This window comes from Sceloporus occidentalis, unplaced genomic scaffold (genome assembly GCF_023333645.1).
Source record: "Sceloporus occidentalis isolate IW3139 unplaced genomic scaffold, rSceOcc1.0.p SCAF_4, whole genome shotgun sequence".
Taxonomy (NCBI): Eukaryota; Metazoa; Chordata; class Lepidosauria; order Squamata; family Phrynosomatidae; genus Sceloporus; species Sceloporus occidentalis.
Genome location: NW_028316984.1, coordinates 192,387,717 through 192,403,622, shown reverse-complemented (window position 1 = coordinate 192,403,622; position 15,906 = coordinate 192,387,717). Strand labels below are relative to the sequence as shown.

At 40.6% G+C, this 15,906-nt stretch overlaps 1 protein-coding gene across 1 annotated transcript in view; it reads right to left on the bottom strand.

Annotated features, from left to right (window-relative positions):
- ESR2 (estrogen receptor 2) overlaps positions 1–15,906 on the bottom strand; it is a 70,478-nt gene that overhangs the window by 33,259 nt on the left and 21,313 nt on the right. Inside the window, exon 4 of the mRNA XM_089523625.1 lies at positions 11,484–11,783. Within this exon, the coding sequence (XP_089379751.1) occupies positions 11,484–11,783 (300 nt within the window). The remainder of the gene's footprint in view (positions 1–11,483; positions 11,784–15,906) is intronic.

Sequence of the window (15,906 nt, the reverse complement as noted above, 5' to 3'; positions counted from 1 at the left end):
AAAGATGTATAAGTTAGATTGTGGCAAATGCTGGAGATGCAACTTTGAAAAGGGCAATCTGATCCACATATGGTGGAAATGTAAAAACATCCAGAAGTTTTGGAAAGAGGTCCATAAATCAATACAAGACATATTAGAAATTAATTTCTCTTTGGACCCCAAACTCTACCTATTGAAAATGACTACAATTCTTAAACCGGATGATGAAAAAAAATACTGGAGGGTTGTGCTTTATATGGTCACTGCGGTTAGGGTAGAGGTTGCTAAACTGTGGAAGTCATTTGACATCCCCACGTGGGAGAACTGGATGTTAAAAGTAAATGACTATAGGATACTTGATATACTCTCTTGTAATGTTAAGAACTTTAGTAAGAAAAGATCTAAGGAGGACTGGAAAAAAGTTTTAGATTTCTGGGGAAAGGAAAGGAACTTGAAAACGGAGCTTTTTTGCAATTAAAAGAGAAACTACTGTACAGTGGTACCCCGGGATACGAATGCGCCGCCTTACGAAATTTCCGGGTTACGAAAAAAATCCATTGAAAAAAACATTTCCGGGTTACGAAGGTTATTTCGGGTTACGAAGAAAAATTTGGTGCTTTTCGGCGCGATTTCACACGGAATCGCGGCTTTCGCTATTAGCGCCTATGGGCTTTTCGGCTAGCGAAAGTTTCCAGGTTACGAAAGCGGCGGCGGAACGAATTAATTTCGTAACCCGGGGTACCACTGTATTATGTTTTTCATTCTGTTAATTTTATTAATCCAGGTTGCAAGATCCGAAGGGAAAATCGCGGTGGAAGATCCCATTTCTGGGTCTTTCTCTATTCTTTGTTTTGAACTACATCCCGAGGACACTCAGATTACAATGGATACTATTGTTAACTAGATTTGGGGAACTAACCGAGAACCAGGGGGAAGTGGAAACGTAACGTAGTTGACAATCTTCTACTGGGATAATACCAGGTTAATTTTATGAATTGTAAGAGACATTGTAGGGTGCAGGATGATCTACCTAGGAAACCAATTGTTGAGATACTTTAGTAATGATTTAAGATATAGGGGGCTTGATCTATTAGAGATGTTTAAGTGTGCCTGCATGAATTTAATAGTAAGTTTTGGAGTTTTTTTGTTGTACATTCAAGCGACGGAGCTAGGTTGTTGGTGGTACGGTCAAGAAAGAAGTTCATCTCCCAATCGGAATGAAAGGAAGTCTATTTGAAGAAGGGTCCAGGAAGATCTGAAGACGTGTTGTAACTTTACAATTATATGTTTTATTTTTTGTCTTATGCTGGGCTATATGTACACATATGTTCTAGTCTGTATAAGTCTTGATAATTATAAGCAACCTTATTTTAATTATAAAAATATTAATAAAGATCAATTTAAAAAAAAGAAAGAAAGTGTAATGCTGCATGTATATGCTTGCACACACATCTTTGTGTTTGTGTGTGTATATATATATATATATACACATACATATACACACACGCATATTTTTCCCTGGATGGCAATTGCCAAGGATCCACTCAGTGAAATCATGCAGTTGGTACATTGCCATTCAGGAATACTGGATCACCCACCCATGGCAATGTACCTACCTTTCCCTTGGGATTGGGATGAGAGTTTATGTATGTATGTATGTATGTATGTATGTGTGTATGTGTCTTTTTAGATTGTAAGCCTGAGGGCAGGGAACCGTCCAATTAAGAAGATTGTATGTACAGTGCTGTGTAAATTTACATTGCTTTATAAATAAAGGTTAATAATAATAATAATAATAATAATAATAATAATAACAACAATAATAATATATACACACAAACACACACATATATATACAAAAACACACTGTGCCACAGCCAAAAGTGTGATGCCTTATTTATATGTGTACACACACATCTGTCTGCTTGAGTGTTTATATATATGTGTGTGTGTGTGTGTCTGTGTGTGTATATATATATATATATACTGTGGAGCAGCTGAAAGTGTAATGCTGCATGTATATGCTTACACACACATCTTTGTGTGTGTGTGTGTATATATATATATATATACACATACATATACATATACACACACGCATATATATATACATATACACACACACACACACAAACTGTGGAGCGTCTAAAAGTGTAATGCTGCATGTATATGCTTGCACACACATCTTTGTGTTTGTGTGTGTATATATATATATATACACATACATATACACACACGCATATTTTTCCCTGGATGGCAATTGCCAAGGATCCACTCAGTGAAATCATGCGGTTGGTACATTGCCGTTCAGGAATACTGGATCACCCACCCATGGCAATGTACCTACCTTTCCCTTGGGATTGGGATGAGAGTTTATATATATATATATATGTATGTATGTATGTATGTGTGTATGTGTCTTTTTAGATTCTAAGCCTGAGGGCAGGGAACCGTCCAATTAAGAAGATTGTATGTACAGTGCTGTGTAAATTTACATCGCTTTATAAATAAAGGTTAATAATAATAATAATAATAACAATAATAATATATACACACAAACACACACATATATATACAAAAACACACTGTGCCACAGCCAAAAGTGTGATGCCTTATTTATATGTGTACACACACATCTGTCTGCTTGAGTGTTTATATGTGTGTGTGTGTGTGTGTGTGTGTGTGTGTATATATACTGTGGAGCAGCTGAAAGTGTAATACTGCATGTATATGCTTACACACACATCTTTGTGTGTGTGTGTGTGTATATATATATATATATACACATACATATACATATACACACACGCATATATATATATACATATACACACACACAAAAACTGTGGAGCGTCTGAAAGTGTAATGCTGCATGTATATGCTTGCACACACATCTTTGCTTGCACACACATTCCCCCCTCCCCGGACACAAAAGGTTTCTGCTTTATCTCGTTCAGTGGAAATAACGCTCCCAGCCCCAGCGGTTGTGCTAAAAGGGAAAAGGGCCACCGGAAGGAGAAGGGGGAAATTCCAGCTCAGCATCATGGGAGATTTGTAACCGGTGGTCTTCAAGAGAACCAGCAGATTGGATGTACACACCAGCCAAAGCAGCAGGGGTTCCGCACTGGCCATCAGTGCGGATCCAGCCGATCCCCTAATTTAGCGTACTCGGAAAATGGAGGAGCCGGCTGCCTTCAGTTTGGAACCCAGCCATGAATCCGCATTGGCCAAAGCGTATTCACGTTATATCGCATTGGTCAATGCGTATTCAGAGCTCACAGGTGTGGAACTCCAATGCTATATAACGCGAATACGCATTGGCCAATGCGAACTGACGCTCAAAAAGCCCCTGTGTCGTAAGGTCCATAGTGACCTTTCAAAAACATGCCCAATCCTAGATATTAATGAGGAAACCCCATACCGGTGCAAGGTGAATCGGGTATGCTAATGGTCTGTGTTTGTCCATTACAATAAAACAGCCTAAAAGATTACTATACTGCCTACTTAATCTCTTATGTTTAATATCCCAATATTTAAAAGTACCTAAGTGGAGTGTTGGTGCCAAATCTGTCTGTGTGGATTATACTGTTGATCATGAATTTATAAAACCAGGTAACTAGGAGGTGATGAAAGGGATCTCCAAACAGATACAGGTCAGCTGACTAATGGCAAAGAACCTTCAGTCCCTCCATCTAAAGTTAGGGAGCCATGCCTGTTTCATCCTTTTCTGAAATGTACCATGGCAACAGGGTCTGGAAACCATGCCCTATGAGGAGAGGCTTACAGAGCTGGGTAGGTTTAGCCTGGAGAAAGTTAAGAAATGATATAGTAGCCCTGTATAAGTATTTGAAGGGATGTCATACTGAGGATGGAGCAAACTTGTTTTCTACTGCTCCAGAGAACAGGACCTGGAACAACGGATGCAACCTACAGGAAAAGAGATTCCACCTAATGTTAGGAGGAACTTCCAGACAGTAAGAGCTGTTGGACAGTGGAAGACACTCCCTCAGAGTGTGGTGGACTCTCCTTCTCTGGAGGATTTTAAAAGAGGCTCGATGGCCATCTGTCTGGGATGCTTTGATTGTGTGTTCCTGCATGGCAGAATGGGGTGGGACTGGATGGCCCTTGAGGTTTCTTCCAACTCTATGATTTTATTTTTAAAAAAAGCAAGAAAGAAACTAATGCTTTCTGAAACAATTTAAAAGAAGTGGAACAGCCCAAAATATTTTGGAATGAAAACAAATGAAGCTGGGAATGAGGAAATCTGTTCATTTCAATGTGAAGTCGAAGGCTTTCATGGCCGGCATCCATGGGTTTTTGTGGTTTTATGTTCATTTCACATTCTCTCATGCTTGAATGTTTAAGCGTCAAGTTCTTTTCATCCATAATATGAAGACAATGGGTAAATTCTTCAAAAACAAACTCAAATCAAATTACCATTCATTCATACAGGCCAAACTCACAGCACAAAAAGAACTATGCTATACGTTTCCGGCATATAGCTGAAAAGGCCTCTCGGGGGCGGGGGGGGGGGGAGCGATAATTCCATCCCATAAGCAGGGACTCAAAGACAGGTTGTAAAATGTTAAACACCGAAAGCCTATTTTTGCTTTCTCCCGCATTCAAATCTTTTTTTAAAAAAATTAACAGCAAATCCTTCTTTGGAGGTATTTAAACAGAGAATGGCTGGCCATCTGTTGGGAGTGCTTGGATTGTGTATTCCTGCATGGCAGAGGGTTGGACTGGATGGCCCTTATGGTCTCTTCCAACTGTATGATTCTATTATTCTAAATGCACTTTTATTTAATCCCGACTCCTCCCCTGTCCCAGCTTTACATCATAGATAAAATGTGGAATGTAAATTGTGACAGCTAATTTGATATTAAACAGAGACCTATAACATTGTGTGAGGAAAATAGATAGATAAAAATTTCTCATAATTCTAAGAGCCAAAGGCATCCAATGAAAGTAACTGATGGAAGATTGAAGTCAAAGGACCTTTCCACACAGGGCACAGAAGTAGGGGCAGTTCGCATTGGTCGATGCGTATTTGCGTTATATCGCATTGGTGTTCCACACCTGTGAGCTCAGAATATGTATTGACCAATGCGATATAACGTGAATATGCTTTGGCCAATGCGTATTCACGGCTGGGTTCCAAACTGAAGGCAGCCGGCTCCTCTGTTTTGCGAGTCCGCAAAAATAGTGGCTTCACGGGATCCGTATTGATGGCCAGTGCAAAACCTCTGCTGCTTTGGTTGGTGTGTACCTCTGGTTCTCCTGAAGACCAACGGGTTACAAATTTCCCATGATGCTGCGCTGGAATATCCCCCTTCTCCTTCCGTTGGCCCTTTCCCCTTTCAGGACAACAGCCGGGGCTGTGGAGCGATTTTTCCACTGAACGAGATAAAGCGGAAAACTTTTGTGTCGGGGGGGGAATGTATATGTGTGTATATATGTATATGTATGTATATATATATACACACACACACACACACACACACACACGAAGATGTGTGTGTAAGCATATACATGCAGCATTACACTTTCGGCTGCTCCACAGTTTGTGTGTGTGTGTGTGTGTGTCTGTGTGTGTATAAACACTCATACAGACAAATGTGTGTGTACACATTAAAAAAGCATCTCACTTTTGGCTTTACCACTATGTGTGTGTGTGTGTGTGTATATATATATATATATATATGTATTTATGTGTGTGCATACACACACACACACACAGAGATGGTGCATACCCCTTTCGTAAGTGGCTAAAGGCAGCAACTCTCGCGATATTATGCGCTAAACAGTGACCTCATTCTTCACCCTGGAAGTTAAAAATGTTGCCCCCGTTCAGAGCCCCACAGAGCATGCGCAAGGCTGCTGATGCGCATCGGCCAATACACATTGTATTGGGCTGGTGTGGCTATCCAATCTGCACTTGCCTCACTTTGCCTGAATACGCATTGGCCGATTCACAAAATCTCGATTCGGAGCGCCGCCCAGGTGTGAATGAACGATGCAATATGATGCAAATACGAATCGGCAAAGCGTATTCAGAGAGCCCGGGTGTGAATGAACAATGCGATATGATGCAAATACGCATCGACCAATGCGAACGGACCCTACTTCTGTGCCCTGTGTGGAAAGGTCCAAAGTTCAAGGAAGGAGTTCTACTCTCAGAGCATATGTAAATGCTGGAATGTAAATTGTGACTGCTAATTTGATATTAAAAACTGAATTTAAATAGAATTTGTGCTTAAAACCATCCCTGTTGATGGCAGTGAAGTCGGCATCTGAGGCTTTGAGCCACAACTCCCTGTTTCTCCTCACATGGGGCCCAGGGTACTTGGAGGACCGCCTCTCCCCATATAATCTGCTCCGCACACTCAGAACTTCTGGGACTAAATTGTTGGAGGTCCCTAGGTCTAACCTTGTACGGACCTCACAGAGGGCTTTTGCCATTGCTGCCCCTTCACTTTGGAACAAGCTCCCTGTAGAGCTTCGCTCCGCCGCCTCACTAGCTATATTCAAGAAAAATTTGAAAATGTATCTATTTCGGTTGGCCTTCCCACCTTAGTTAGATTGTCTGTTTATTTTCCTGCCCTCTTTTTCTCTTTCGACCCCGGACCGATGTATATTAATTTCTCCTTCTCTTTGCCCTTGACATGTGTATTTTATTGATTTCCTGTTCCTGTTTTTTTGTAGTGGTGTTTTAACTTTTTATATTGAATTTTATCCTGTATTGTATTATTTTAAATTTTGTAAGCCGCCTTGATCATATTTTGGAAAGGCGGGGTAAAAATATTTATTATTATTATTATTATTATTATTATTATTATGAAAGTAGTATAGTAGGCACAAGCGGCAACCACATGAGCTTTGGCCCATTGTGTCCAGGAATTTTGGTGCTGCAAGAGACATCACTTTTTAAATGATGCCAGTGAAGAACAGAGTCCACCAAATGCTAGACAATCCAAAGAGCCTAGAATTGAAGAGACTAGGGGTTGGGATCAAAAAACGAAAGTAGCTAAAGAGCGTGCTTCCTTTGGTGCTGATGAGCAGTGGATGCAAAGGAGCTGAAGGTTGCTACTGCCAAAGTGCTTCTATAAGATTCTAGAATGGATTGTGCAGGCACAAATAACCCATTTATGTGAGTCAACAAACCACAAAGAAGCAGTTTTGGTGAGAAAAAGAAATCCGTGTGAAATTAAAAAAGACAATACTTCCAGGGGTCAACACTTGTGAAAATAGTGTTGGATCCAGTCATGTTTATTATGATGGACTAGGTGAAATAAATCGCATTTGCATTAGTCATGGCTAAATTAAGTTTCATTGATTTCACTAGGTCTGCTTCAAGTATGAATAAGACTAGATCCAAACCAGAGAGATGTTCCATCTTGCAGGAGAAAAAATTAATATCCTGAACAGTAACATTTACTGTGTAAGCGGGGTGGGGAGAGATGAATCAAACCAAAACTACATGCATTTTTACTAACAGCGCTCTGACTAGTGACAAAAAAAGCAGAGATAGTAGTTCAGATGTGAAAATGGTCTCCTTTCCCAGCTGAGCTCAAATGCATGGCATTTTTCCAATGGTCAAAGTAGAATGACTTGTCATTAGGACTCCCATTCAGAACCTTGATGATTTTAAATTTCATTTAAGACTTTTAAAAAGAGATAATATTCCTCTTGTATTTCTTACCCTCTGCATCATTCACTGAAGGCAGTGCTCATTTGTCCTGCTGTGTATGTATTTTAGACGCCTTACAAAATTTAGAAATTGCCAGACTACACAATGGTCAGGTTGCTGAAGCAGGAATACTGCAAGCTGAGTCCAGCATATATATGAGTGCATTTACTCTTTTTGGAGTTTAAAAAGGAATTTTGGGTGAATTTTGTGGGCTGTGCCCAAATTACTTGAATAAAAAGAGAGAGGCTAGTCATGCAGATATTTCATCATGAAAAAGTGTTGTGGACGTTTCTGTGGCATTGACTGAATACCGTGATTGTAGCTGTAGACAGGTGGTACACCTAATGTGATCTATCCAAGTCTGGCCTTTCCAATATGGCTGAGTATTATCAATTCCATACCCTCAGCTCCAAGTATCCAGACTTGGTAGGGACAGTGCAGATTAATCCCCTGCCTTCCTCATTTTTCATCTGCTTTTGAAATATCCCACTTTTTCTCTCCTCCTTTCACTTTCTCCTTTGTCCTCAGCTTACTTCAGGAGCAGCAAACTGAGTTCAAATTGTAAAAGTAGTTTGCACTCAATTAATTAACTCAATGAGAGGAAAGGAGGGGAGACAGAATCTTGTCCTTCCCAGCAGGTTTCAGCAAAAGCAAACTGTGGCAGCCTCTCTTGGCTTGTATAGTTTCCTTAATAATTACTTTTGCCACACTCTGACTGCATGCATCCTGGTTTTCATATGTGAAATGTTGGATGATATGCAATTCTAAATTCCATTGTAACATGATCCTTGCATGGTACCTGTACTTGCAAATCACCTCATACATTCAAGAAGAAAGTATCACCACACTCTGTCTGGAATCCTAATGGTGACTTACATCAGCCTATGGCAAAGGTAGGGAAAGTACATCTTATGGGCTGCATTCAGCCCTCCAAGCACTCCGAAAGCAGCCTGCCAAACCCAGACCAAACAAACATTTTTAAAATGATTTGTAACCCCCCCCCACACACACACACACACAAATCAAAAATAGCTTAAAATGATCAGAAAATGTAGATATAATCTCAGGAAAATCATGAAGTCTGTAGATACCGAAGGACAAATCTTGCTGAAGGAAACCATCTGCAAAAGTAAGCCCTGCCTCACCACCCTCTCCCTGTAAGTAACCAGCTCTTTTAGCTGGAAAAGGTATAGGAAATGGCAACCAAGAATGAGAAAGCACTGGTACACCTCCTCTATAAGGAAAACATAACATTTGAGAGTAAAGAATTAAAAGATATAACCGTGTTAGTCTGTCAAAGCAGTATGTAAAGAGATCTTGTAGCACCTTTGAAACTAGAAGGAAAGAAGTTGGCAGCATGAGCTTTTGAAGACTTAAGTCTACTTTCTCAGATAAATGCACCTGAGGAAATAGACTTCTACGAAAGGTCATGCTGCCAACTTTTTTCTTTCAGTTAGTCTCAAAGGTGCTACAAGATCTCTTTATATACCAATTTGAGAGTACAGGAGGATATAGGTGCATTTAGACTGTAGAAATAACACTGTTTGATACCACTTTAAGTGCTGTAGCACCATTCTATGGAATTCTGAGATTTGCAGCTTTTACAAGATCTTTTGCCTTCTCTGCCAAAGAGTGTTGGTGCCTCACCAAACTACAAATCCCAGGATTCTGTAGGATGGAGCCATGGCAACTAACATGGTATCAAACTGTGTTATTTCTACTGTGTAGATGCACCCTACAGCAGAAATCTATAGCATTGTGTGGGGGAAATGGATAGATTAAAAATTGTCATAATTCTAGGAACCAAAGGCATCCGATAAAGGTAACTAATGGAAGATACAAGACAGGGCAAAAGAAAGAGTTCTTCTCTCAGAGTGTATGTAAATGCTGGAATTTGTTACCCTCCCACTTACTTTCCCTAGTAAATATGGAGGAGTATACTTTCGCCGATAATGAGAGCCACTGTAATGTTCATGTCATGCTTATGATTTTCCCATAGTCATATGGCTGGCCACTGTGGGAATAGGCATGGTTGGGCATTTTGTGGGAACAGAATATGGACTGGATTGGCCTTTGATATGACTGTCCAGAGTGTTTACGTACGTTTTAGATGCCAAGTAATCTCAAGGCGGAAAGTCCTACAAGGACCCATAAAACCCATCAAGTACAGAAATGACGACTGATGGAGAAGGGAGAAGCCTAATAGTTATGTGGGAGAGGGAACTAAACTAGAGTAACTGGAAATAAAAGCGAGAAGAAACACAAAGAGATATAAATAGGACAGGCAGATTCACCCTGTTATCTGGAAGAGTCATTTCCTGGCTCAGACGGAGAAGATATTTTAAAATGTCTCCAGGGATGGGATGAGAAATCAGACTGGAGATGAAACTAATATTCAGATTTAGCCTTTAGAATTGTAGACGTACAGCCCTGACAATTTTGTTTACCACTTCATCTGGCTGCATCATTTAAAGGATCTTCTCAACAGCATGTCTTCCAAATCTATAAGACGTTCCTCTATACCAAGCCAGCTTCTTGATCCATGAAACCTAATACTACATTTTCTGTCTGGCAGCGGATTCCCTAGGTCTTTGGCAAAAGCCTTCACTCCCTTCCTGTTCCTTTTAACTGAAGATATCAGAGATTGGACCCAGAACATGCCATATAAAAACCATGTGTCGCTGTTGTTGTATCATAAGTCATTTCTGACTTATGGGGACCTTAAGGTGAACCTATCAAGGGGTTATCTTTGCAAGATTTGCTCAGAAAGGCTTTGCCTTTGCCTTCCTCTGAGGTTGTCACCCAGAGGATTTCCATGACTGAACGGGGATTTGAAACCTAGGTCCAAAACACACTGCATGAGCTTGAGATAGGAATTGTAGTTTATTGTAGCACCAGAGCTGTCTGACAGAGAAGGCTAAATGTCTCACAAACCTACAGTTCCCAGGATTCTCTAGCATTGAACCAGGGCAATTAAAGTGGTATCAAATTGGATTATTTCTATAGTGTTTTGGAGCCTGGTATCCAATGCTCTAACCATTACACCGGCTCCACTAAACTATGGCCTAGGCGGGTGACCATATAACCGCAAAGGACAACAAGGTACCACAAAATGCAGGGCATTCAAGAAAAACATAGGCCATTACAAAATAAAAGCTAAAACATTCATATAAATATAAATTCATTTCATATGGATTATTTACAATTATATTACATATACTGTATTTTATTATGAACTCAAGTCTATTTTTGTGATGGACCTATCTTTGTTAAAATGCCTCAGTGGCTTTCAATATATATATATATAAATCTAAGTAAGACAAAGGCTTAAAATTGTACTTTTCTAGTGACAAACCCTTGACTGAAACTACATTTAAATTATTCCTTCTATTTGTCCCTTGTCCTGAAATTAAAGAAGAAATGCTTTCAACATTTGCACTGTGCCTTCAAGACCTGTCTGCTGCTACTCCTAGAAGGATCCATCCCATCCCCTATTTGCAACGAGGACAGGCTGCCAAGTAGACACATTTCTCAAAGGGGAACAGCAAGTGTAGTGTTACTCAATGTACTTCTTAGTCATGCTCAAAATGGAGGACATTTTGAAATTCCTTCTGAAGGTTGAAATGTAGGATATGCCCTGGAAAAGGACATCTGGTCACCCTGCTATGGTCTCATCCTGGTTGTATAAACATCTAACAATACAATTATTTCCATCTTCTTATGTTTCAGCATCTCAAAAACCCTCATACCCAAACCTAAATATTCTTCATAGCACAAATCCTACTATAAATGTTTGAATGTCTCAAATACTCACCAGGAATCTTTTTGGCCCAGCCAATCATGTGGACCAGTTCTTTGTCAGCAAGTTTTGTCAAGGACATCATCATGGAGGCTTCAGTAAATGGCTTGCTGGGCCGACTCACCAACACATTGGGTGGTTCAGCTTCAAGTAATATTGAAACAAACTGTTCTGGAGTCAGGGCATTGACAAGGACCTCTTTCATTTGGATGATGCTTTCATTGTTCTTTTTCACTTTGCTGATACAATGCATGGGATCCTCCGAGTTCCGATGGCGGCGTATGATCCGATACCCACACCGCTCTCTTCTGGAACCTGAAATGTTAAAAGTTTCAGGACTACAGGGCATTTTCATCAGGTTTTCCCATAAACTGAAACATATTTACCTTGTGAAGAACAAACGTCCAAGATCCTACATCAAAAAGATGGAATATAACATTATACCCAGAGTTTCATGACAATTAGGAATTGCAATGCTTCACTACTGAATGTGAAAATAAATGTGAAGTGCACTATCACAACACACAGTGCACATCTGCATGTGCAATGCACAATGTGCTTCTGCATATGTCGTGCACAATGACACCACTCATGTAACAACATCGCATGCACAACTCCACTTCAGTAACCTTCAGCAGCTGATTACGAACTTCTACATTGGCCAAAAATGTCCAGCCACTTCTGTGGGGAAACATATGCATTCATAAGCCAAGATGCTACCAACAAGGTTCTAAAGAACCAAGCTGGCTGAGAGAGGTGAGGTGTAGTCCAAAAAATGACTTTTCTGACGTACGAGAAAACTAGTGTTCTGACTAGGAAATGACATAAAAGATCAAACTTTGTGGCAAAGACCACCTCATGGAAGAGCACTTTATCCCCTCAAGATGTTCTGTCATTGAACTCAAAGTAGCCATTGTGGAAAGAGAGAGAAAAACCTTCACAACAAGGAGCCCAGAGAGCAGGCAGGAGAGAGGGAGAAGAAGACTTGGGCCTTGTCTGCATGGGCCAAAATGTCCACTTTTGGCAATCCTATCATAGGGTTTTCTTGGCAAGATTTGGTTGAGGGGGTTGCTCTTGCCTTTCTCTGATCATGAGGGAGTGTGATTTGCCCAAGGTTACCCAGTGGGTATTCATGGCCAAGCAGGGATTCGTACCTTGGCCTCCAGAGTCACAGTCCAACAGTGTGACTTGCCCAAGGCCATCTCATGTGTTTCCATGGCAGAGCAGGAATTCAAACCCTGGTCTCCGGAGTCATCGTCCAACACTGAAACCACTACACCATGCTGCTTCTCATACATATGCGTACACATCTGTATTTGCATCCAGTTCTAGAGGGAGTATTCAATGTCTCAATCTCCATAATGCTAGAAATTGACAGTCTGAAAGAAAAGTTAATTGGAGGCAGAGTTCTTATTTGAAAGAGCGATGCCCTCATTTTCATCTTCCATAACTACATCTCTGGGTTAAAAAGGAAAGCTGGAATCAAAGAACAATTCCTGATTTTTCCCAGTACTTCTGGGCCCAACCCAATATGCAATAGCAGCTGCCTTCAGCCTGGTGCCCTCCCAGTGTACTGGTCTGCAGTGCCAGCTGGGGATGATGGAAGTTGTCCTGTGCACTCAGAGTTGGCTCTGCCTTCTCAAATCAGTTTTTGAGCACCATTTAACAGCCTAGTTTAAAATACTGCCACTAGAAGCTCAGTCCATCTATATTTACAGGTGCTACAACAGTTGATATTTTGGTATTTAAAGCTATCCATAACAACAAGTGAAACAAGTGAGGCTTTTAAAAAGGTTCCAGCCTATCAATCTCTTTCTTTTTCCCATTCAAAGAGCAATTAATCATTCTGCAAAGTACAGCGCTTGTTGCCAGAAAACCAAAGGCTGATCTGATGGTGGACACCCAAGAAATCTTTCTTGGCATCCTAATTTAGCTCACCAGGAGTTTCCTTCTGAGACATTTACTTTGATTTAAAAGACATGCACACAGATCCCATTTCTTATGCTTTCCTCTGGTTTGTTTGAATTGCAACCTAAAGCCAGCTCCAAGTGAAACCCCATGAAAATCTGACTGACAGGAATTTTTAAAAGAAAACCTGACTATGCCAAATATACAATTATGTGCATTTTTGTGCACATTTTCTCCTGAAATATGCATTTTTAAAATGTTGAAGTGCATTGCAAAATTCAGAAAAGGGTGAATATAGTCTTGTTCTAAGACAGGGTGACAATAAGACATTGTGAAATATACAGTTAAAGAGAGTCACTATGGTGTTGGGGGTTGAATGCTGGCGTACAACTCTGGAGACCAGTGTTTAAATCCCTGCTGAGCCATGGAAACCCACTGGGTAACCTTGGGCATGCCACACTCTCTCAGCCTCAGAGAGGGTAAGAAACCTCCTCTAAACAAATGGCAATCCCCCTCTAAACCAATCTTGCAAAGAAAGATTTGCTGAGAAAACCCTGTTAATACAGTTAAAGCATTGAACATGTAGCAATGCAGAACTATAGTGATGTTTCTCTTTCACTCCTGAGATAAGCATGAGATAAATGGAGGTGAATGAGTGAAGAGGCAACTGCAAACTATATTCTTTGAAATCACTGCAGCTATTACAGCTGAGAGCTCTGACTTCATCTGACTGGAGCACATCCTCCTTAGCCACTGGGTTCACCATTATTATTATTGTTATTATTATTATTATTATTTTCTTATATCCCACCTGCTTTCCAACATAGGAACCCAAGGTGGCAAACAACATGTACAAAGCAATACAGTTTATAAATAAAGGTTAATAATAATAATAATAATAATAATAATAACAACAGTATAAGAATATTAAAATATATAAATATAAAATTTAAAAAAACAATTAAACAATTTCAGGAGTTAAAACGGTTACAAATTAAAATATAACAAGTTAAAATAAAAACCATTAAAATGTACAATATACACAACATTAAAAACCCAGCCCTTCTCAGTTTGCAAGGGCCTGCTAGCACAAGAATGTCTTTACTAGCTGCCAGAAGGACAGCAGGGATGGAGCCATCCTGGCCTCGCTAGGGAGGGAGCTCCAGAGCTTGGGAGCAGCCACTGAGAAGGCCCTCTCTCTTGTTCCCACCAAACGTGCCTGAGACCTCAATGCTTTAGGGGGCTCATACAGGGGCATACAGTCCTTCAAATAGCCTGGACCCAAGCCGTATAGGGCTTTATAAGTCAAAACCATGGGGATGCTGTAAAATGTTTACCATCATTCCACTCCTCAGATGCTTCAAGTAATGTCAACCCAAAAGCCCTACTTTAGAGCCAGGTGAGGCTTTTATGCCTTGGCATCTCCAGTCCTGGTGTCACCTAGTGCAGGGGGGCTGCTGAGGAGAGCATTGGCAGTGACCAAAAGGGTGCGCTTGGTTTTCTTGTTTGCTGCGGCAGCAGAGGTCTCCTGCTAAGGAGGGCTTTGCTACTACGGCAAGCTGGGACAGCCTGCCTGGGTGTGGGCTATATCCCTGGCATCCCCCTAGTGACACCACTGTTTTTATGTATTGTTGGTGGGAATTATTCAACCTAAGATGGAAAAGGCATTTTGGGAGAAAGGCGGGATATAAATCAAATAAATAAATTCCATTACAGGCCAGTCTCAAATTGATTATAGACCCTCTCTCTGTATGTGTATTTGTAATAAAGTGATGTGTGCATGGTTTTTTGCATATAGCGTGTGCCTATGAGTATTGTGTGAGTAATGTGAATGGGGGAGTGTGAAAATGAAGCAGGAAAGAAGACACAGTATTACACTCAGAGAAAAACATATCTGTGAGTTTATGTGGGTTTCTGCTTGTAAATCAAAGCAAAATTTAGCAAAATAGTTTTAAGGCATCATGTCCATTCCTGTCTATTCCATTACTTTATGTATAGCCCACCATTCCCCCAAATATGGGCCTCAAGGCAGCTTAGCATCGAAGTTAAAAATTACTATGGCTCTCACTAAATTATAAAAACACAGAGATAGGCCATCAAATCCAACCCCAGCAGCTATGATGCAGCAGCTAAAAAAGCCGATGTGATTCTAGGCTGCATCAATAGGAGTACAGTATCTAGATGGAGGGAAATAATAATACCACTCTATTCTGCTTGTCCAATTCTGGGTAGTTCAGGAGGGATATTGACAAGTGGGAATGGGTCCAGAGGAGGGTGAAGCCAGCATGTTGTAGTGGTTTGAACCACAACTCTGGAGTTTCGGGGTCAAATCCCTACTCGGCCATGGAAACCCAGTATGTGATTTGGGGAAAGTTACACACTCTCAGCTTGTCACACTCTCTCAGAAAGGTAAAGACAACCCCCATCTGAACCAATTTATCTTGGGTTTTTCTTAGCAAAATTGACTCATCTTGACTCATTTTAGGGCTGCCATAAGTCGGAAAGGCACATAGCAACAGCAAATACCACC